Below are 20,891 nucleotides of genomic sequence, written 5' to 3' on the forward strand. Positions count from 1 at the left end.
AACGAGAGACCAAGGTCTTTCTAATAAAATGTTGGTAACCAAATCTTAGTCAACCACACCTCTTTTGTAGGAAGCAGCATCCGCCGTAATGAACTGCAGCTCTTGCAGCAGTAACATCACCAACGTTTATGTCAATGGGAGCAGCGTATCCCCGCGACCAACGACAATAGCAGAGCGTTTCAGCATCAGCGTAGTATTAACAGTGCCCCAAAACCTGACCGTGCCCCTCACCATCGACGTCAGAGTGCCCGTAAACGAAACCGCCGTGATGACCATCACCGATGCTGCCCTGACGCGCGCAGGCGCAAATCTGTGCGGATTGAGCCGCCAGATGGCGATGGTGACTCCCGTGTATAACATGTCATTGGACAATAATCAGGTGACGGGTCTTACGGTTGACCTGCACGCTGTTACAAACACAGGTATTGCATTTAAATTTCTATATTGAAAGAAAACTCTTAATACCTTATATTGCGTGATAAATCGTGCGAATTAGTTTGCACTCTGTTTAGTATAATTTGGGGTTTTTTTTCACTGAGTCAGTGTGGCACCATGGGTTCGAATCTCAGATTTCAGGATGAATAATTTTCACAACACTTAATTTGATAGAATAATTGATTTAACAATGGATAGTTCTAAAGCGTGCTGTTTACCCTTATGAAAATAAAAATGGGCAATTCTACGGGTACTAGTTCTTAATCCTATAATAAGCATTTTTGGAAAAAATGCGTTTAATTATCGCACAGTGTCATAAAAGTGTAAATAGTGCATTTTCTTTTCAGGAGTAACCGCTCGTGTTTCCAATTACACCTACAGTCTTGAGGACGACCAACTCGTATTTGATGTCAATTTACAAATGGCCGACAGCGTTGCTAACGAACATCTGACTGTGCATGCAATTAACGTCGGCGTCGAGATGGGATCAATGGTAATGTAATAATAATTACTAGTGCTTTAATTTATTGGGAAACAATTCTTTTTGCAGTTATAGGCTCTCTAACTGCAAATTATTAAAGAGCATTAATGAGCATGGTGTATTATTTATGTGAGAAAATATTGGTCCTCTATTTAAATATGCTGTAATTCGTTATTTCTAGAAATAATGATTTTCATATGACAGAATACCGCATGGAATTTACTGTGTAAGTCTTTGTGTACAAACTGTTAGAGTTTTTTTTGGGGGGGTTATTTTTGAAGGGCAGTGCGATCCCCAACATTTAATAAGGGAGGAATATTGACTTAGAAAACATATCATAGTAAGACTTGTTTCTTATACAGGGAGTACATGTACTTTTCAGGTGTACGTCGCAAAGGAATTCATTGAAGTTCAACGCACAACAAACGAAAAGCCCGAATTAGAAGTGGCTGTAACCATGGACACTAGCACAACTTACGCGAAAGGGTATGGATTTATTCACTTCACCTTCACCGCTCCATAATGTACAGCAGTCATATGTGACGTCCCTGTCATTAGTTGTGACGTCAGCGTCATTACGTCAAATTTACCCCATAGAGGTCAAAGATCTGAAGTGCAGAAAGAAAGGCTTATGATTTTATTTTTAAATATTTGAGACACCTGAAGGTACCAAGAATGATATACGATAGATACGATAACGATTTGGGTGTTGGTTGATATTTTAATTTATTGTACAATGTTTTTGAGATGTACAATTTGTTCTCTCTGGGAATGCAACTGTTCCCTCAGCATTGGTTTGAATTAACGTTTACCCAGTGAAACCATGCAGCCCGAGAATCAGAAATTACGGGAAACTTACCTCTGTTATCAGCATATCCTCCTGTCCAGTTACATCTCAGTAAACTTAAGTGAGTGACACCGTCACCATAATTATTGATGATACACTCTGAGACCGATGACCGTTTTATATTTTGACAACCTCAAAGGGTCTTGTTGTTTTTATAGTTTTTAGACGGTATGTACTTGTCCATACTCATCAAATTTGTCATATTTTCAGCTCGACCATAGAAGTGACTGGTAACATAAAACACACGGAACAGTCAAAAGCAGAAGCGAATAATGTCACAGTGAGCTTTTACCTGCCGCCTTCCCTGAACTTCAGCTCATTTACAGCCATTAACCTTACCATGAATGCTGCCGTAGACGAAAACGGGCTGCTTTCCATCACGGTGATTCATTCAATTTTTCTCTATGACATAAGTGGTTTTCCTTGACATATTTAGTCTTAAAGGGATAGCCGTTTTCTGTAAATGTAGGAAATATAGAAATGTTTTATGTGCAGGATGAGAAAATACATTCAAAGTTTAGAGCCCGGTTAAACATTGATTTGGTAACCTCCAGAACATTTTTATCTCAGAAAGATTCACCTTGACTTTATGCGGTATTTTCATTAAACCCTGTTAATGTTACTGAAATTAACATTTCATATTCTAAGTTCATTTCCGTGATATTAAAGCAAAATTTTAAAAACGGTAATTTTAACACGTACAGCACAGCATTCGCTAATTGACAAATGTGTCTTTTATCTAATCTTATCTGATTTATAAAAACCTTTCTATATACAGATTCCACAATTGCTCTTTGCTGACACAAACAGCAACTCTGGATGGTTCACGCTTTCCCTGACCGTAAACCCCGACTACGGCCGCGAGAATATCGAGTCCGTGATTGTACCCTATGATGCCTGCTTCTACATGTTTTATCGCCAATTTAACGCCAACCCCGACGGAACGGAGTTCTGCTCTTCGCTTCAGGATCTGGAATTCACCATTAACCCTCAGGGATGGCCATGTAATATTTATAACCATTTTATGCTTTTACTGTATTGCTTGAACTTTTTTTTACGAAAAGTTGGTATTTTGTACTAAGTATTTCCTAGTTACACTATTGAGGCACGGAATTAAAGTTTAAGTAATCAACTCTTAATGCCCGCATGCAAGGTCATTGATACTTCTAAGTTCCATGCTTTTCGCTTTATCAGAACATTGCTATGTGTCAGTATGCCCAAGATTAAGGCAAATGTCATTGTGAAGTAATGTGTGCTATTGTTTGACAATGAAGTTTATACTATTACAGTTTGAATAAATTGTGAAGGTTCTTGTCCCCACCCCCGCACTCCCCCCAAATAAACTCTGAGTAAAAAAAGTTCTATTCATGATATGTTTCATAATAATTAAGATATATTATTGAATCTAATCGCCGTTTTTTTTTCAGCCTGCGAGACAGCACTTGGGATGCAGTCGCTAGCTATTCAAGATTGCCAGATAAAAGGCTCGCCATCCAGCACTAGTGTGACAGCTGCTCGATATGGTTACAGTGGTAAGATGTTATTCATCATCATTCCTCTTCGTCCCGTGTGGGACATAAGGCCAAGATGATATTGCTGCCCTTTTTTATCATTATCTGGTCCTTTCCGTATATTTTGGCGCAGCCAAACAACTAGGTCCATAACTCGTAGATCAAGAGAACGTTAAGAAATAAGTAAATGTGATACCAGTAATGTCATACCAGTCAATGTAATTAGCTTAATTGTCTGACACACCCCCTCGAGAAGGTAGGGGGTAATTAACGGGCGTGTCAGACAATTACGGTGTTTACACCTGTACACGTAATTACTGGCATATCATAACCTCAATTCTTTTCATTTAGGTTGGAAAGGCTTTTACCGCGGGGAGGTGTATGAACCTTACAGATACCTTCAAATAGAATTAGGGAACAACACCAAGCTGACGCAACTTCTGTGTAATTATGTGGCCGGAAGTGACGTCACGCAGATCGAGGTGATGACCAGTAATGATGGGCTTGCTTGGCTCTCAGCAAACACGGTATGTTCTTTATCTAAATGGGATACGCCCAATTTATGTATTTATTATACTAGACTTGTGTCATATTTATTACCTTGTCTACAATTGCACACAAACTGACTTTATGTGATATTCACATAGTAATTAATACATTAATACTGCGCCAAACAATGAAAGCAGACTCATATTATTGAGACACCGGTGTTTAATTATTATAAGAATTAAAGCATATCCAACTTAGTAAAAGTGAACATTACCTTGTACAGTGTGCGCAGATGAGGTCAAGGATAGATGAGTAGAGTATATAACAGACGGGCGCAGAATTGAATCTGATTTATTATAAAAAGGAAAAGAAGAAAAGGAAGTGCAACAAAAACATATAAAGTAATATAACAGCATTAAGTTATGCACAATATGTGTAGTAAATGTTTTTGGTTTAAACAATCCGCAGCCTTATTGGCTTAAACAACCGCATATTGAAACGTTAAGTCAAATTTGTTGATCTGTGTAAATTTATTTTGCGTCGTATGAAATTCATTAAATCAGCAAAATTTGTTTCTTACTTTTTGTTTTATGGATTTTATTTGATGAATTTTAGCTGTCCATTCCTGTGCGGAGTCAGCGGCTCTTGTTGTATCCGCCTATCGAGGCACCGTTTGTCCGATTCTACTTGTACGATTCCACTTCCGGGCCGTCCGAAATAAAAAATACATTTGAAGTGTATGGGTGCAACACTGGTGGTAGTAGGGCAGGTAATATATTTTATCTCTCTCTCTCTCTCTCTCTCTCTCTCTCCAACATCGCTCTTCTGTTTCCAAATAGTTTATCAGATGTATGTGTACAGGTATGTCGGTAATGCAAAAGAAATAATATCACCAAATAAGAATATGTAGTCATTTCATGATTTTGCAAAAAAAAAAAAAAAAAAAAAAGCAGGTACTGTTTATAACAATAACCTCACACTCACTCTTATATTAATAAAATAATCAAGACATTGATGTATCCCATTGATGATAAAACAAAAACAATACTTCGACGAACTAACGGTAGAATTATATAAATGTCCACAATACATGTTACCAGTGTAACAGCTCATTGGGTGATGGCTCTTTAAATGCTATGTACAAAATAACAGTAATTAAGCCTTTAAACATTTTTTTCTTCAGATGTATGCAAAGCGCCAGTATCAAGTACGGAAGGTATGGTTCAAACAATGACTTTTCCTCTTACAGAGAAAATGAATGCGCTAAAGAATGAATGCTGGGATAAATGGGCAACGGACGTGTTAAAATTGTTTCATTCCAGTGCCACTCGTTTGCTTAATAATAGGCATAGCGTCTACTTTAAAATGTACATTACGGTTCAGTATACTTTAGACCACTGGGTCCTATCTGTTCACTTCAGTAACCGTTTATATCCTTTCCATTAGCTTGTATTTCAAGGATGAAATATTAATAGTTCAAGGCCCAGTGCAAGTATACTAAGCAGTACAATTGCTACATGTACGTTAATTCTCAATGAGGAATTAAATGCACTACTTTATCATGAAACCGTACAATATTTTTTCCACGACGATATCCGAAAACTTGAAATCTAGTACAGTAGTAGCTACTGTAACGGTTAGTTTTATAAATCTTCAATGTAATTTTCAGCCCACAAATTCAGAGGTTTTCTGGTAACCACCAGTACGACCTATGTGTGTGATTTCAAACCAGATATGTAAGTACTCACTGTGAAGCACAGAGCACATCTTAAAATCTAGACGCACATTACGTATTTGAAGTCTATTCGGAGTCACATGCTGTAAAATGTATAAAATATATAATCCAAAATGATTTACTCATTATCGTTAAGAACTGTTAGATTTTACAATAAGACTTTTAAGTTAAAACATTTATTTTGGGGAATTAGATTGTAGCTTTGTCATCAATGGGCAGTACCGATTTATAAAACATAACCACGTTGGAAAGCCGTTCTAGGTCCTTTTGCGCAATGATTTATGTTTCATGTTATTTCGACAAGTTGACGAAAAGCGTTTGATATCCCTCTCCTCGTCTTCTGTTCTCCAGATCACTACAAAGAGTTTGTTATTCCACAACAGATGGAGACACTTGGACTGGTATGTAGATATAATTGGCACTTTTGCCAAAATACCACTCGCCGCTCCAATCAGTCTCAGCAAGTTCAGCCAAAACACCACTCGCCTCTCTAATCAGTCTCAGTATAATTTCAAATACTCCGCTTTGGACTAAAAAAAATTAACCGTCTTAATTGTAAAAAACTGACAACCCGGGAATTAAAGCTATTTTCGTTTTGTCTTCTTTAGATCTTTATTCTTCCTGCGCAAATTGTAAGTAGGACTTCATACAGCTTTAATTAAAAATTCAAATAAGAATAATTTGAATATTGTTTAGCCATTTTCTATACCAATCAAGTAGACAATAATGTTCTTTTCTCTTTATCAAGAAATGGACTCGCGTGTAGCCAACGTCATAGGTTTTGACATAGAGGAAGGCTATGTGTACGCCGTGGGGACAACGGACGACACGTACCTCGTGGCTCAAGACGGGACAGACACGTGGTACTCGATCTCTCCGGCCAGGTGGGCAGAATTCCAGTCCTGCTGCGCGGCTGCTCCATCCAGATGCAGGTCTACGGTAGAGGTCTCTTGGCTCAATAGCGTGGCCAATCCTTCGTCATTCATTCAGGAAAACTGGGGAGGTAGATAGGATTTGCGCTAATATATTTTTTTAATAAAATGCAGCTTAATAATGTTATATTGTTTCCATTTTGCCCAACTCAATTCATAGGATGTTGGGGTAAAGGGATGCAGCCCCACACACAGCCCTCTCCCACAAGATTTAACATCTGTTTTTGAGGCATTTTTTCAGTCCATGAACCTGTAATTTATTGCAGAGAGTGGTCAAATAGTACTGCGAGACGGGCCTTTTGTGGTCTGTTGTGTTCACACAATTGATTCTTTATATCAGTTGTAATGGTAGTGGCTGAATATTCAAGATTATAACTGCAATATGTGTCACAAATACAAACAAATGGCCATTTTTGGTCATGGGTCGATAACAGTTAGACTAATTTATGATTACAAAAGCCCTGATAATCTCCCACTAAAGAGTAATTTTGTATTGTATTTTAATTTAGACTTTACTCTTACCTATTGTTGAAACATTGGTATGATCCCTTGCGCAGGATTTCTTCAAAATAATTGCAATATTCTTATATTTTATTTTGTAGCTAATTTCAATGGAATGTACAACAGTGACACGGGAGTATGGGTTCAACACCTTGACTGGACGGACTAGGACCTCAGAACTGCAAGGATTAATGGGACATAACGAGAACGTCGATAATAAACGCTTTGAGAGGAGCTTCTTTTGACTTCGTTTCTCGCACATATGTCCCTTGTTACATGTATATGAAAATGGTAACTGCACAGGTGCAGAGTACCAAACATGATTAAATATCACTTGTTCAAAGGATAGACATTAGAAGGCTTCTAAGTTAGATGTCTTGTTACTCGCTCATTTTACGTTAATTGTGGGAAAATGTTAACTTCCATAACTAGTACTGCTGCGCACTTAACTTGTTATAGCAAGATTTTGCCTCTCGTTATAATTCGTTTTATGTGATTTAAAGTATGGCCAAAACAATCGTATACTGATATTGTACAATGATTATGAATATGCGTCCGAATAACCGTCCATTTATTTATTTATTTATTTATTTATTTTAAGACTGACAAGGTAATTAGTACTAAAAACAAATCCAGTAGCATTTTAAGCAGCTGTGTTATAAATCCACAAACGGGGCACCAATATACCATTATTCAGAATGGGTGAGGTCACCTTGAGGATATATTCGACCCAAAGCTCGGTTGATTGACTGGCCCCGACAATATTATACAGGTGATACACTGTAATATTATAGTGTATATGTAAAACTGTGATCAGTGAAAAGATATGAAGTAGTTGGCTTTCGTATTTTCTGCAATATTCCTTGTATGTGTCCCCGCCAGAACTTTGAACTTGACCAATTTTAAAGCTTGAAAAGAGATGGAAGACTTTTATGCTTTTGGCGGACTGGGGGCAGTCTGCAGTGTACGCTACGATCCGCGCAGAAACTCTCGATCATCTGCCTGGGATTTGGTTTTCAGATTATACAGTGTTAATAGTTTAAGCTTTTTGTGCCATACTAAATTATACTGTGTTACGACAGATTTATTTTAGTCAGAATTTTATTGAATGTTTCGTCATAGAACAGATATGCATGAATGTAGTTGTACACTTTAAAATCGCATAGCTGGATACACATAGGCCTATATATTAATGTAAGAATACTGTGATTCATTGCCCCTCCATTTCAGTGTTCAACGCTTCCAAGTTACATATATATTTTAGTATCTACAGTCTAAAGCTATTGAAACTTAGAACGACATGGAATTAGAGAACATGCACTGACCAGGAAGAGGTCGTTTTGTTTTATTCAAGATTAAATGAAAGTAATAACACAGCTTTGATCGGTTTTAAGTATAGAAATGGTATCAGTATCAGGGTATCATTTAATGAAAATGGATATTTGTTCTCCAGTTCTTCAATGAAATGATCGCCACTCATATAAATTGTGACAAAAGGGACAATCAAACGCCTTGTAGTCGAGTTTTAACAGGAAACGTACATATGTACTAGTTATTATGATCTGTAGAGCACATTCACTGAACTCTTGGTACATGCATCTAATCCGCCCGCTAAATGACTACGCGTGAGGTGAAAATCTCATTTTAATTCCATTGTGCTAAGTTTGTTTTTGTAAAGGCACGAGAACGGGAAGATGTCGGGAATGTTTAAATTGGATGGTTGAAAAAATCAAGAGGAAATAGCTTAATTTGCATGCGTTTTCTCACCACCTGTGGGCACTTCGGCATTCATTTTGTTGAAACAAAACCTACTACAATGCGCGAATCATACTTTATATTACACATCTTTAAAATTCTGCTTAAATGATAAGAAACAGCGCAGCGTGATGGTGAAATTTTTTCTTGTGCCTTTACTAAAGGAGAAAAGACCACATTTAAATGATGTTTGCATTAAATTCAAGTTAGAATCCCAAAAGTGTCAATTTAAAGAAAAATGCTATCTATTCACTCAGTGTATTTGTTGTCAAAAATGGATTTATGGGCTACAGTTAAGATTTAAAGTATCGAATATATTTTACAACAGAATTAATGAGATGTCAATAGTGAATACAGGTACAGTTACATCAGACTATCATGATTTTTGTTTAAATTAATATTTGGATTTTTTCGAGAATAGAAGAAGAAAATCGCATTAAATAAATTAGTTAATTGATTAATTGATTGGTTAATTAATTTTTATGTATTGAAATAATTCATACAAAATGTACTTATCTTCCATGTGAAGGGACAAGGGCGAAACGATGCAAAGCGACATGTACATATGATTCATCTTTTGTAAATAAAATATTCTTTTATGAAAAATAAGTGCTTCATTGTTTTCCAAAACACAGTTTCGAGCAAGCTGCGTGTGAAGCCAGTACCGACCTGCAAATCTACGTAGTCGTTGCAAATTATTGTTATTGTTATTTTATTTTATTTTATTTTATTTTATTTTATTTTATTTTACCGACCAATAGGGGCTACCAGTAAAGTTGAGGCAGTCATTATAAACTGTAAAAATGTCTATGGCAAGAAGGCAAAAACATTTAAACAGAGTGCGTTGGGCTTGTACCGGTACAGTAAAAAAAACTATATTAGTCCAGGTCCAGGGTACAAGTAGGCCTAATAATTAAAAATATAGGCCTATATATAGATAAAAAAAATTATCGCAAAAATCAAATTTTTTCGGTTAAATAAATATATAGGCCTTTAGAATTCCTTTTAACTACATGTGGGATTAAACAGGACAAAAAAAAGAGTAGAGAATTCACTAAAGTCAGACTTGTGTACCTGTACCATGTAGTAATAATAGTAATCATAGTGCCATTTCACGCGCCGACGAGCCGAGAAGCAGTCACGTGACTCAAAGTCACATGATGAGAAACATGGTGGTCCGGACACGAGAAGAGAGCTGCTCACTCGTCCGCAAATAACCCGATTATCACTCAGATATTTGAGATAGCAACACCCTATTGTACACATGGAGGACGAAGGGAATGACGGAACGTATGGGTCAGTCCCCGTGACATCTCAGGCGGCGACAACGAGCACTGTGGTAGGAAAGGTGAGAGCACGAGTATTTTGTGTACTGTACAAAATTCATTAGGGTCACCGTCTGTCAGTGTAGTTTATTTGCTGTTCTTAAGCCTGATTCGTAGGGTGAAAGGAAGGGTTCTGGGGGTGCAAAAGAACCACATTTTATCTATACATATATCTTAATTCTACAGTATCCCTTTTATCAAGTTGAGTCAGTGACAGGAGCACGTTTTCATAAAAATGCCCCCACCACCTCCTTGAAAATTGCTGGCTATATATTTCGTAAATTGCCTCAGTTTTCGGTCTTGCCATATATGATACGCGGGTAATGAAAGGCCACATAGCACCCTATGTTAGAGACTTTATGTGACGTCACTTGCCACAATGACGTGCTCAAGTCTAACAGTACAGTACTAGTGCTAGTAGCACTGCTGCATACTGTACATGTAACTTGAATAAGCAAGGCTGAACATTATCAAACAGGTGCATGAACTGATATGAAAGCTCCTGAGGTTATAAACTTTACTTAAAATGTGGATATTCTTAGCCTCGAGATTTTGTAACACAGGGAGTTACAGGTATGGAGTCTTACCTGCATGGCCTGTAAGTATACTGCCACTAGAAGAATGAAGGCTGGCTACAAGCCTGTTATCTGCATATTTAAGAGAAATCAACTCCTGTACTAACTCATACTTGTTGTGTATGCTAGTATTATCATTTTTATTTATTTGAAAGAAGGTGTGACTGCATGATTGTTTAACTGCAAACAATACATAATGTTCTGGAGACTGCATTAGACTTAACCTGGGATGACCCAGTTCTTATAACCTTAAAGCGCTTACATAAACCCAGCACACAGTTTACTCAGGTCAGTGTAACTGATGATTGGAAGGACTACAGTTCACCCTTTACCACTTTTACATAACTATGCTAGGCACTGGTGCAACTTTATGTCAGATGCACCATGTGTACATATATAGGGGTCTCTTACACAAAATAATGGGGACTTAATAACTAGTAACCAATTTTTTTATTTTTTTGAAGGGTCTGATTCATTAAGCTCTGAATGGCACTTGCTAACTAAAATTGTGGGTTCTTAAGTTAAAACTTAATTAATTTGTCTCTAATTAATGTTATTTAATTTGTGTAATTACATGGCCCTATATGGATCCCAGTCCAGATATTTTGTCATTTTGGCTGGAGTTCGAGCACTATATAACAATTACCTGACTTACATGGTTTGTTTTGCTTTAAGATAAGATATATAGTACTAGCATAAAGATGAGATGCTCTGTCTAAATATGAGTTCATATTTTAAAACAGGAGATCAGCAGAACTAGACTCAAATAAAGTTCAGTTTGTCTTGTTTAAAAATATAATTTACTTTTTTTTTTATAATTGTTTTAGATACTAGTATTGTTTCATGTTGGTCACCGTCAGGAGATTATAAGCTTGTTTACTTGCTCTTACAGTACTTTATTTCTCTACAGTCATATAGCAATCAAATGTATCGGATTATGGTATCGGTTATATAAAGCAATAGCAATATTTCAGAGAAGAATAATATTTATGATTTTATTTCCAGGCAAAGACATTTGCTGGCCTGTCACCAAAGGAATGGGCCTTTCTAGTAGTGTCTGTGTTGAATCTCCTGGCAGCCCTGGGGTTTACTGGGTACAGCCTGTGGTACGTCGTGGACAAGGATAAGGAAAACACTGTGGATTTCACATTTGCTGTCTTGCTGCTTATTAACATTGGTGAGTTTATGACTTTGTGGCACCTGTATTTGTTTATACACAGCAGATATTACTGGTATACATGTTCTAGTATCTGTGCACACACACATACACAGTATGAGAATATTTTTACCAATATGTACCAGCATCAAGGAGACATGGAAGAATTGTCAAAATATTGTCATATTCCATTAAATTTCCTGTATGTGCAATTTTAATGTTATGCACTGCTTGATTGACACTCTTTTTCACAAACTTTTTTTATTTAATTTGAATAAATTTGAATAAATAATGTGTGAGTTTCGTTCCAGGATTCACATACAGTACACACACTTATTACAGTGTATCAGAAATAATGTGGCCTGATAGCTTTAATTAAATGTAAAAGAATGAATGTCAAAATAAGAAGAAAAACGTCATGCAAATTTCTTCTTCCTTGCTCTGTTTCACAATAAAATAATTGAGTCACATGAAAATGCACTGGTAATATTTGCTGAATATTGTAGTATGTTAGGGTTTAAAGGTAGTCACATGATGTATGTTAAGGTATTTTACCTGAGTCAGGTGTCAGACAATCAATTGTGAGAGACTTCATTTGGATTCATTTAATATTTAGGTGTATCTCATATTATATTAACATCACGCACGAAAATGCAGTAGTATCGAAGTAGCAAAGAAGCATTAATGCAGTAGTGGTGTGGAGCATATTTCCTATCCTACTGCAATTCTACTCCAAAAAGTACATAGGTTTGTACAGAGAGGAGCATTAATGCAGTAGATTAGCAGCATGATAGAAGCATGTTTCAAATATGCTAATTAGCCCCAAATCGAAGCAGATTTAAAGCATGTTTGCAGTATGATTGCAGTAGTCTACTGCGCTGGAGTATCTACTGCGTTTTCATGTGGGATATTTATGTCAATAAATAGTTGTTTTTATGTTAGCTGACATAAAGACATTTTAAGTATCCTACTGTATTTTTGGATAATTGATTTTTTTTGTTTGTTTTTCTGGCATTTTCATGTTGTTTGTAACCATTTTATAGAGATATATTCCAAATGAAAATCATATTTTTCTAGTTTAACTTAAAGTATAATATTTATTATTTGTTTATAGTATTTATTAGTTCTGTATCATATTGACAATGTATATTTTTATTATTTGTATTTCAGTATTCTGTACATTCTATGTCATCCATGGACTGTTCCGTGAGCGTGAGTTCGAGTTGTACGCATTTATCGCTGCCACTCTTGTTGTCGTAGTATACTGTGTCACTGAGTATGCTGTGAATGAGGCTGGCCATAAAAACCCTATCAAACTGGTAAGTGGGCCTATTGGTATACTGGGCGTTCTCCTACAAACAAGCCAGGCTTGTTTTTGTTCTCACCATTTAGGTTTTGGAGGTTGATTTTTTAAAAAGTTTTTCGTTATTGTGGCATGTAAGGTCTAGTATGGGGAAGGTACATGTAAATTTAGCTTCTCACAAAACTTTTCCATCTTTTTAATGCTTAGAAGAGAGTTTCCAATAGAATTAAAAAAAAAAAAAAACAGACATAATCATGCTTATGCTAATAGGAGTATTTTTTAAGCATTTTCTGTCTCTGCATTTACACATTCATTTCATTAGGTTCTAATAATTTAATTGATTTTATTCCAATTTTATTGTTACAGCCCCGTCTGATAGTGTCCTGTGCCTTGGCTCTCCCTAACATTGTTCTAGCCTGGATGGTGGCCAGAGATTTTGGCTTCCTGGCCTTCAGGATTGTGGGGGCCTCAGAGGCTTTGCAGTGTAAGTGTTGCTCTATCTATTTAGATGTGTTTGTAATTCAGTCTATTAATTATCTGCCTTTCTGTAAAGATATCTTGATTGCCATTCTATGTAATTATGTATTAAATTAAGAAGTGTTTATTAATTGTTTTAGTTTTTCTGTGGACTAAAATAATCTTGTTTTGAATGTATCCTATGGGTAACTTTTATCTTATTTGCTTTTTCAGTAGCAGGTGTCAGTCATTTATTAGTGTGTCAAGTTGTCTTGTACATTTGTGACTTGATGTAGTATGCACTGTTTCCATAAACCACATCTACATCTTTGTCATCTGTTGTGACTACAGATATTTGATTTAATTGGATTTCAATTTAAAAATAATATTTGATTATAATATTTACTGGGAGTCTTATATCAACTACGCCCAATTTAAATAATACATCAGGGTGTAAAATTTAATTTGAAATAGAACTGATAAAAAGTCTACCTCTCATATTTTGTCCTTGTTTTCAGTAATGTACAGACAGTCTGCTGCATTTTCTACGTTGCTCAAGTTTGACTTTCAAGTTGCGGTGAGTATTTTTGTTTTTTTTTTTTTGTCAGCTGTGTTTGTATGTTTGGTATTGGGAAATACTCATATATGTTTTATTTATTTATTTATTTATTTATTTATTTTTAAGTAGTGGGGCAACATCTATTTACTCATCTGTTATCAATCATTTAGGATGTCTGTCTTTCTTGATTTTTGTTATAAAGATGCTAGACTTTGATCACACTATACCCCATGGTGAAAACTGCTCCACTAAAAAAGTTTACATTATATTGAAATATGTTTCAATAATTTGATATAATTCTAAAAAAAAACATGACCTTGCTTTCCAGGTGAGTTTTGTAGTACTTGTCTTGGAGCAGGGTGTGAACCTGACCACACTGGAGATAGTCACTTTAAGTGTGGGACTGCCTTTTTCATTCCTGTGGCTAATTCTTGGATGGATCACGGTGAGTACATACACTGTAGTACAATGTTTTGCTTTAAGAAATGTATACTGGATATTGTTGAGATCGAAATGATGTTTATCCCAATAAAAATATTGTCTTAATTATTGCTGAGGTCACCTTAGTTATCCCAGTTGAAGCCATATGTACTTTTGCCACTAAAAGTAGCTTGAAAGAGTGAATGAAACATCACAATGCAGTAGTATGCAAACAGTTTCTGAAGACTGCATTGATACTGTATTTCAGATGAGGAAAGAAATCAAACCCTTAATGTGGATTTTTATTGTTCTGGGGCTAGTGGGACCAGCATATGTCATTTACAAAATAGTAATGGTGAGAGAAAACATATTTTTAAAAATTGTATTTATTAATTCAATTAATTTTAATTTATTATTTATCTTTCTATTTATTTTTGTAGAAGCCACATATACATTCTCCCTTAAAGAAACACACATCAACATGCATACATTTAACTTTAATGATGAAGTGAATACTAATAGTGTTAATAATGTAACTTTTAAATTATTGGCCATTTAGATGTGTGTACATGTTCATGTTTTTGGGCTTTTGTGTCTGCATGTTTGGGGGGTAGGCATGTGCTTGCCAAAGTGTGGGGAGCTTACGTCTGTCACCAAATTTTGATATTAAAGCATTGTTTATTATTATTATTATTTCAGTTATTTGAAAATCTAGAGGAAGAGCAGAGTGAAAAATTGCTGATTTATGCAGTCATTGTTGCAGGTAGGAATCAGTATTAACTTTGCACTGAACAGTAACCAAGATAGAAGCATTATGATTTAAACACTGAAAAAGTCTGAGAAGGTTGGGTGTGGAAGATTTGGCAAATCTTGTGGAATTTTTAATAATGTAAATTATACAGTATGTGGTTTTAATGCAAGATTAGGCACAGCATTTATTTTGGTGAACTTCTTGTTGCTTTCTTACATGGATGCAAAAGTAAAGGACATATATATATATATATATATATATATATATATATCTTGTATGTCATAGAATTTCAGAGCATTGAAATATGTGAATTGTAAATGTGTATAGGTCAGAAATATTGTATATTACAGGTACTCTTGAACTGTTAGTACCTGTCATCTTACTTATCCAGGCTGTGGTGGTGTACAGAAACTTTAATTATTGTATATTACAGGTGCACTGGAACTGTTAGTACATGTCATCCTACTTATCCAGGCTGTGGTGGTGTACAGAAACTTTAAGAAGGGACTCAAAGAAAGGGGTGAGATTTAATGCTTGACATTTTTAAACACCTACTACTGTACATGTAATGCTTACTTCTTGCTAGCAATTTGTCATTTGGTAGCCAATAACTGATTTTGTTATTGTTTTATGTTACAATTTTTCAATTGATAATTTTTCTTACAATTGCATTAATATTTATTTGCTTTTCTTATAAGTCTTAATCATTTATTATTTGACTGGTGTACATGATACATTATTTATCACTTATTATAATAAAAGCACAAAATTAGTTTACTTTTTATTGCTTTGATTTTATTTATTATATTTTTTTACTTAAATCTGTACATCTGATTTTCTGTTTTTCAGCATTTGACCCTACAGAACAAACTAGTTTGCTTGTGGCTGCTGGTCGCAGATAGACCCCATTTATACAATGCAGGACCCGTCTTCTCAGATATTGTAATGGGTAATGTTATTTGTATGGAGGTTGTACAGCAGATCGTTGACAATATGTTTGCATGGAATGGCAGGGATGGTAATCATATGCCATGACAGGTCCTCAGCAGGTCCTCAGCAGCATTATCTTTTAGATGGTGTTTTTTCGGTGAAAGTCATCATCGTGAGGATGCATTTTAATAGAGTTTTATATTTCTTCATGAGTTTTGATCTGTCATCAGACGTGAATCTGCTTGTTGCTGTTTCTGTACATTTGTGTAACAACTGCTGCAAAGAATGCAAACAGAGAAGCAAGAATCAGAAGAACAAGACCAGTATGCAAGTATTATTACGAGAACAAAGCTGTTTTTAATGCCTTATTATGATATTAATATCTGTCATCAATGTTTTCGTTTTTAATATATCATGATTCTCAATCACCAGTAAGAGTGTTGGTTTTGAAACAGAGTGGTCACTGAATTTCTGGTACCATCTTGTTACCTGTGAATCATAAGAAGTCTATGATTCTGTAGGGCACTTATGGTTCTCTTAGTCCCTGACAGTAAAACCAGTGCACCTGTCTGAAAAATTGTATGATATTTTATATAAGCATTAATGCCAATACTACCCCAGATGTGGTAATACATTTATTGATAAAAAAAGGTGTAGAATTGTATATGTTGGTGTCTGTGGGTGTATTCCAGACGGTTTGTTTCTCTCTTCTTGTTCATTTGTTGTGATGCTTGGCTTTTATCCTACAGTGTGTGTATACATGTACGGAATATATATTTTTTTTCATGTATCATGACGTAACCATTAATGCATATGTCTTTAGACTATTTTACATTAATTATGAACTTAAGCAAGATTGCATATATGATACTAATTAGCTTGCCATACTTTTGTCAATTATTAATTCTTCACCAGTGTCAAAACCGTGCGGGCAGCTAAATGTATTTTATGACACATGGAGTCGTCAGAATAACCATTTTGTGTCTTGGCGTGTACGTATTAGCTATTGTTGTAATTTGTCTCATTACCAGAAATAGTGCATTTGTGATTATATAAAGGGCAGTTGTATTCGCATAAAAAATGGCTCTATGGAATTGTGATTAGTCAGTATGTCAGCTTTTACACATTAGGTGGCTTACTAGCAACAGCATATTTACAATCGCTTGCCATTGTTTTATCCTTTTGAGCACAAAGTATATATTTTTATATGTAATTAGTGATTTGGTAGCGATTGTATAACGAATGGCCAAATACATGTGCGCGCCATGCATTCAGCATTTTTATTAAACTATGTCTTTGGTGCCCTCTTTTGAGTATTTTGCAATTTGTTCCAGTATATCGATGTGTGTTTAGGTTTCAGACTTAAAGCTGTGAGAAATTACTCCTTTGCCAGATTAAGCATAGCGACGAAGTTGGCCGGACAAGCTTAATATTTTTTCTTGATAAGCGCCCTTTTTTCTTAGAACGCGCGATTTGCTTACCCTGAGAGGATTTTATTGTCAAACCTACGATGTCATTTTAAATAAATTTGTATTTTCTGTTACTTTTCAGTGTTTGGAGTTATTTTTAAAGTCGAACGTCTCAAGTTGTGACTATTGTCAGTAAACGGGTTGAACATCATCGTTTTCTGAACGGGTTGAGTGATATTGGAGAAAATAACAGTATTGAGGGATGTATTTTGGTATCATGTGTGTTGTTTTCCTTTGAATTAATATATCTGGACACGGAACTAGAAAATTAGGCAGAGATCAACGTAAGACTTCACATTAAAAAAACAGAGGGATATAGAATAACTTTCAAGTAAATAAACTATATCAAGTGAAATACAAGCATACAAAGATCGCAGATTTTGTTGAAAATATTCGTTTATTATTATTTTTATTATTTTTATTTATTTATTTTTATTTATTAGTTTTTTTATGTAAAATTACTTTACAATGTTTGGTCTGTAGTATTTGCACAATTAAGCGAGGAATTATTGAAATGTTCTTGGAATAAAAATGCATTTCTGACTCGATTTTAAAGTTTATCGTCACTACATATATTTATCTATAAACAAAACACCACATTTACACTATATTTATGCATGGAGGCTAAAGACCCCATATAAGACTTCACTGCTGTTGCTTTCAAAGCTGGGACCTTGTGCGAAAGTTGACCACTGGGCCCAGCTGAGGTCAAAGGGGGTTAAGCCACTGGTCACAGGAACTACCAAAAATAACCGACCCATATGTCCTTATTGCTCGTTACACGGGATCTTAAACAGAAATTTTATGCGCCGAGAAAACTTGTCGATTACACTGCACTCAGCACATTCATGTAATTGGGAACCTCAAAAAATCATCATCTAATTTTGTTTCGTTTCTTACATCCGCGATCACTATTCGAAGAAATCGCGGCCACAGTAGATGGACTCCCATGTACTTTCTACTGAAATGCCGTTTCTAGCGGCTCATAAACAGCATAGAATTTTGTGGCCTAAGTACGTCTTTGTCAAGGAGTGTTGCCGCATCACGATCTTCTTTGTCTTCAAGTATAAAAATCTGCCGGGCGCCAGCACTCCCCGACATTGTCCTGTTGACGCCTTTGAAAGGTAAGTCTCGTACTTCGCCAGTTATCCTCGTCTAAGTATCGTACTGCGCCAGTTATAGCCGTCTAAGTATTATACTGCGCCAGTCGTTGTTTTCATGCACTGGGTTCTGATTTTGTTTCCTTCAAGCTGTTTTAATTGAAATCAATACTAGAAAGTCCAAATTAAAACTGAAAGGGGTCAGCGCTGATTCCATGTAAGGCGATGGACACTGCTTTTCCGCTATTCCATCGTAGGTTATTAATGTTGGCTCATGTCCGTTAAAATTACTGTTACGTGTATAAACGTGGACGAAACACTTATCGGGTTTGGTTCGGACACGTGTTAAATCAAAGTAGAAGTGTCACCATCAGACCACAGATTTAATTAAAGGTAGATTAATTGACAAGGCAAGACGAGAGCTTTTAGAATTCCGGTTGTCTGAAATCTATAGTTGTACTGTAGTTGTTACACCGCATCTCTGCCTGATTTTTTTCTGATGAACCAAGCTAAGGTATTGTGGAGAGAGAGAGAGAGAGAGAGCATTCACAATGGTTCCAGTCTGAATCTAAGTTTTTTATTATTATTATTTTAATGTATTTAGACTTTGTTTTTTATTCTAGCCAATATTGCGGAAATAACAGAACTTATTATATTAATGTTTTTCTAACACACTGTTAAGAGAATTGTCTAATTCATTAAATGCTGGCACTCCAACAGTTTCAACAAATCATAAGCGAAGCATTGGGCATTAGGCTTAAAATGTTAGCAGCAAGGGCTAAAAAAATTGACATCTTGCTTTTCTTTTCCTTTCAGCAAATCATGAAATTCCTGCTTGCTGCCCTTGTTCTCTGCGTGGCCGTTTCATGGGCCAACGCCAAAAGTGTGGATGCCCACGAGAGGATAAGTACGTTTGTTATTCGTTACCCACTCTAAACTTTCTGCAGTATCTATTTTATTCATTTTATTATATTTCTATTTTAAAAAATGTTGTCTCTGTGTGTACTTCTGTATTGTGTGAAGGGCTCCCTTTCTCCTTTTTACTTCATTCATTTACTTTATTCAATTTCTAATCGCAAGATCCTCTAGGGCCAATTGATTCTCCGCATATATGCATGTATGTGAAACGTTTTCTGTGACTTTTGACTAATTAATTTGGTAATTAAGTAATTGAGTAATTTATTTGGGAACTGAAGTATAATTAAAATAGATCTGAAGCAATTTTCTTATTGACTTTATTTAAGATGTTTTTTTTTTTCTTCTGAAAATTCTTCATATTGTATATTCACTGCCCTGGGGTGATTCCGCTTGATACCCAGTTACATTCAATTTCAGTGCGCACCCTGATGGAAGACGAAGAATTCAAGAGAGGCTTCACCGACACAGTTTGCAGTGGCCTGGAAACCGTCATCAACAGCTACGCCGCCGATATCCTCAGCGTCGGGTGCAGCGCTGGGCTCACTAAGGAGTTCCTCTGCGGGAAAGTGGCGTCCACCATCGGCGGTTGGTTCACCCTCGCCACCGAGTCAGCTTGCAACGTCCTGATGGGGCAGTCTTTCATGCAGGCAGCCATCGCGGCCCTTAAGCAGACGTGTGCCTCGGGAGCTGGCGCCCTTAACAATGTCGACATTTGTTAAATTTGTTGATTTTGGTAACATTCAAGTGCTGACATTGTTTTCTCTGAAACATTCCTGTTTTGAGATTTTGAATGGTTCTGAATGTTGCTACCGGTGCTAGAAAATTTTGTAATGCACGTAGAAGATATTTCATATTTCTCTGGGATAAAGATCTTCTACTTGTGTACAGATACATGTACACCAAATTAAATATCTTAACACATATAAAAGTTGTTTTGTTATGTTATATAAGATTTTAGCATGATGAATATAACGATGTAACGTGCAATATGCATGAAATTCGAAATGATTAGTTATATACCAGCATATATTTGCACATTAATCTGAAGACCTGGTATTTTCAAAAGTAAAAGAAAAGTCACACAGGTTAATAAGAGGCTTATTCATCAATCTAACAACAAAACCCCTCGTCTCGCGTGTGGTACACATATTTTACTTCTACCACGTCAGAAAGATACTTATTCTATTAATTATTCACATATAGTTCTCTGGCTAAATTTGTGCACGCGTGCAATGTTTCCAGC

The 20,891-nt window shown here is 35.8% G+C and overlaps 3 protein-coding genes across 4 annotated transcripts in view; all 3 read left to right on the forward strand.

The window, feature by feature from the left end:
- Positions 1 to 9,295, forward strand: part of LOC106179542 (uncharacterized) — a 29,901-nt gene extending 20,606 nt beyond the window's left edge. The window contains exons 18-30 of the mRNA XM_013563237.3: positions 71 to 422; positions 783 to 928; positions 1,299 to 1,402; positions 1,974 to 2,145; positions 2,542 to 2,767; positions 3,191 to 3,295; positions 3,626 to 3,801; positions 4,379 to 4,532; positions 4,947 to 4,979; positions 5,433 to 5,499; positions 5,850 to 5,899; positions 6,247 to 6,501; positions 7,033 to 9,295. Of these exons, the coding sequence (XP_013418691.2) occupies positions 71 to 422; positions 783 to 928; positions 1,299 to 1,402; positions 1,974 to 2,145; positions 2,542 to 2,767; positions 3,191 to 3,295; positions 3,626 to 3,801; positions 4,379 to 4,532; positions 4,947 to 4,979; positions 5,433 to 5,499; positions 5,850 to 5,899; positions 6,247 to 6,501; positions 7,033 to 7,100 (1,908 nt within the window). The 3' untranslated portion in view covers positions 7,101 to 9,295. The remainder of the gene's footprint in view (positions 1 to 70; positions 423 to 782; positions 929 to 1,298; positions 1,403 to 1,973; positions 2,146 to 2,541; positions 2,768 to 3,190; positions 3,296 to 3,625; positions 3,802 to 4,378; positions 4,533 to 4,946; positions 4,980 to 5,432; positions 5,500 to 5,849; positions 5,900 to 6,246; positions 6,502 to 7,032) is intronic.
- A 526-nt stretch (positions 9,296 to 9,821) lies between these two features.
- On the forward strand, positions 9,822 to 17,704 carry LOC106179543 (uncharacterized). 2 transcript variants are annotated; one of them, XM_013563239.2, is made up of 10 exons: positions 9,822 to 10,034; positions 11,592 to 11,763; positions 12,913 to 13,061; positions 13,412 to 13,529; positions 14,020 to 14,078; positions 14,389 to 14,505; positions 14,749 to 14,835; positions 15,180 to 15,243; positions 15,665 to 15,751; positions 16,081 to 17,704. In XM_013563239.2, exons 1-10 carry the CDS (start codon positions 9,951 to 9,953, stop codon positions 16,131 to 16,133), a joined length of 990 nt encoding a protein of 329 aa, XP_013418693.2. In that variant the 5' UTR covers positions 9,822 to 9,950; the 3' UTR covers positions 16,134 to 17,704. The 2 variants fall into 2 exon arrangements, with proteins under 2 accessions (XP_013418693.2, XP_013418695.2); XM_013563241.3 differs by lacking the exon at positions 9,822 to 10,034 and adding an exon at positions 10,404 to 10,609.
- A 1,594-nt stretch (positions 17,705 to 19,298) lies between these two features.
- On the forward strand, positions 19,299 to 20,557 carry LOC106179504 (uncharacterized). The gene is made up of 2 exons (XM_013563163.2): positions 19,299 to 19,637; positions 20,066 to 20,557. The coding sequence occupies exons 1-2, from the start codon at positions 19,433 to 19,435 to the stop codon at positions 20,365 to 20,367; spliced, it is 507 nt and encodes a 168-aa protein (XP_013418617.2). The 5' UTR covers positions 19,299 to 19,432; the 3' UTR covers positions 20,368 to 20,557.
- Positions 20,558 to 20,891: the final 334 nt, after the last annotated feature.

The sequence above is a fragment of the Lingula anatina genome, chromosome 6 (genome assembly GCF_051362555.1).
Source record: "Lingula anatina isolate TDL-2025a chromosome 6, LinAna3.0, whole genome shotgun sequence".
NCBI classification, from domain to species: Eukaryota; Metazoa; Brachiopoda; class Lingulata; order Lingulida; family Lingulidae; genus Lingula; species Lingula anatina.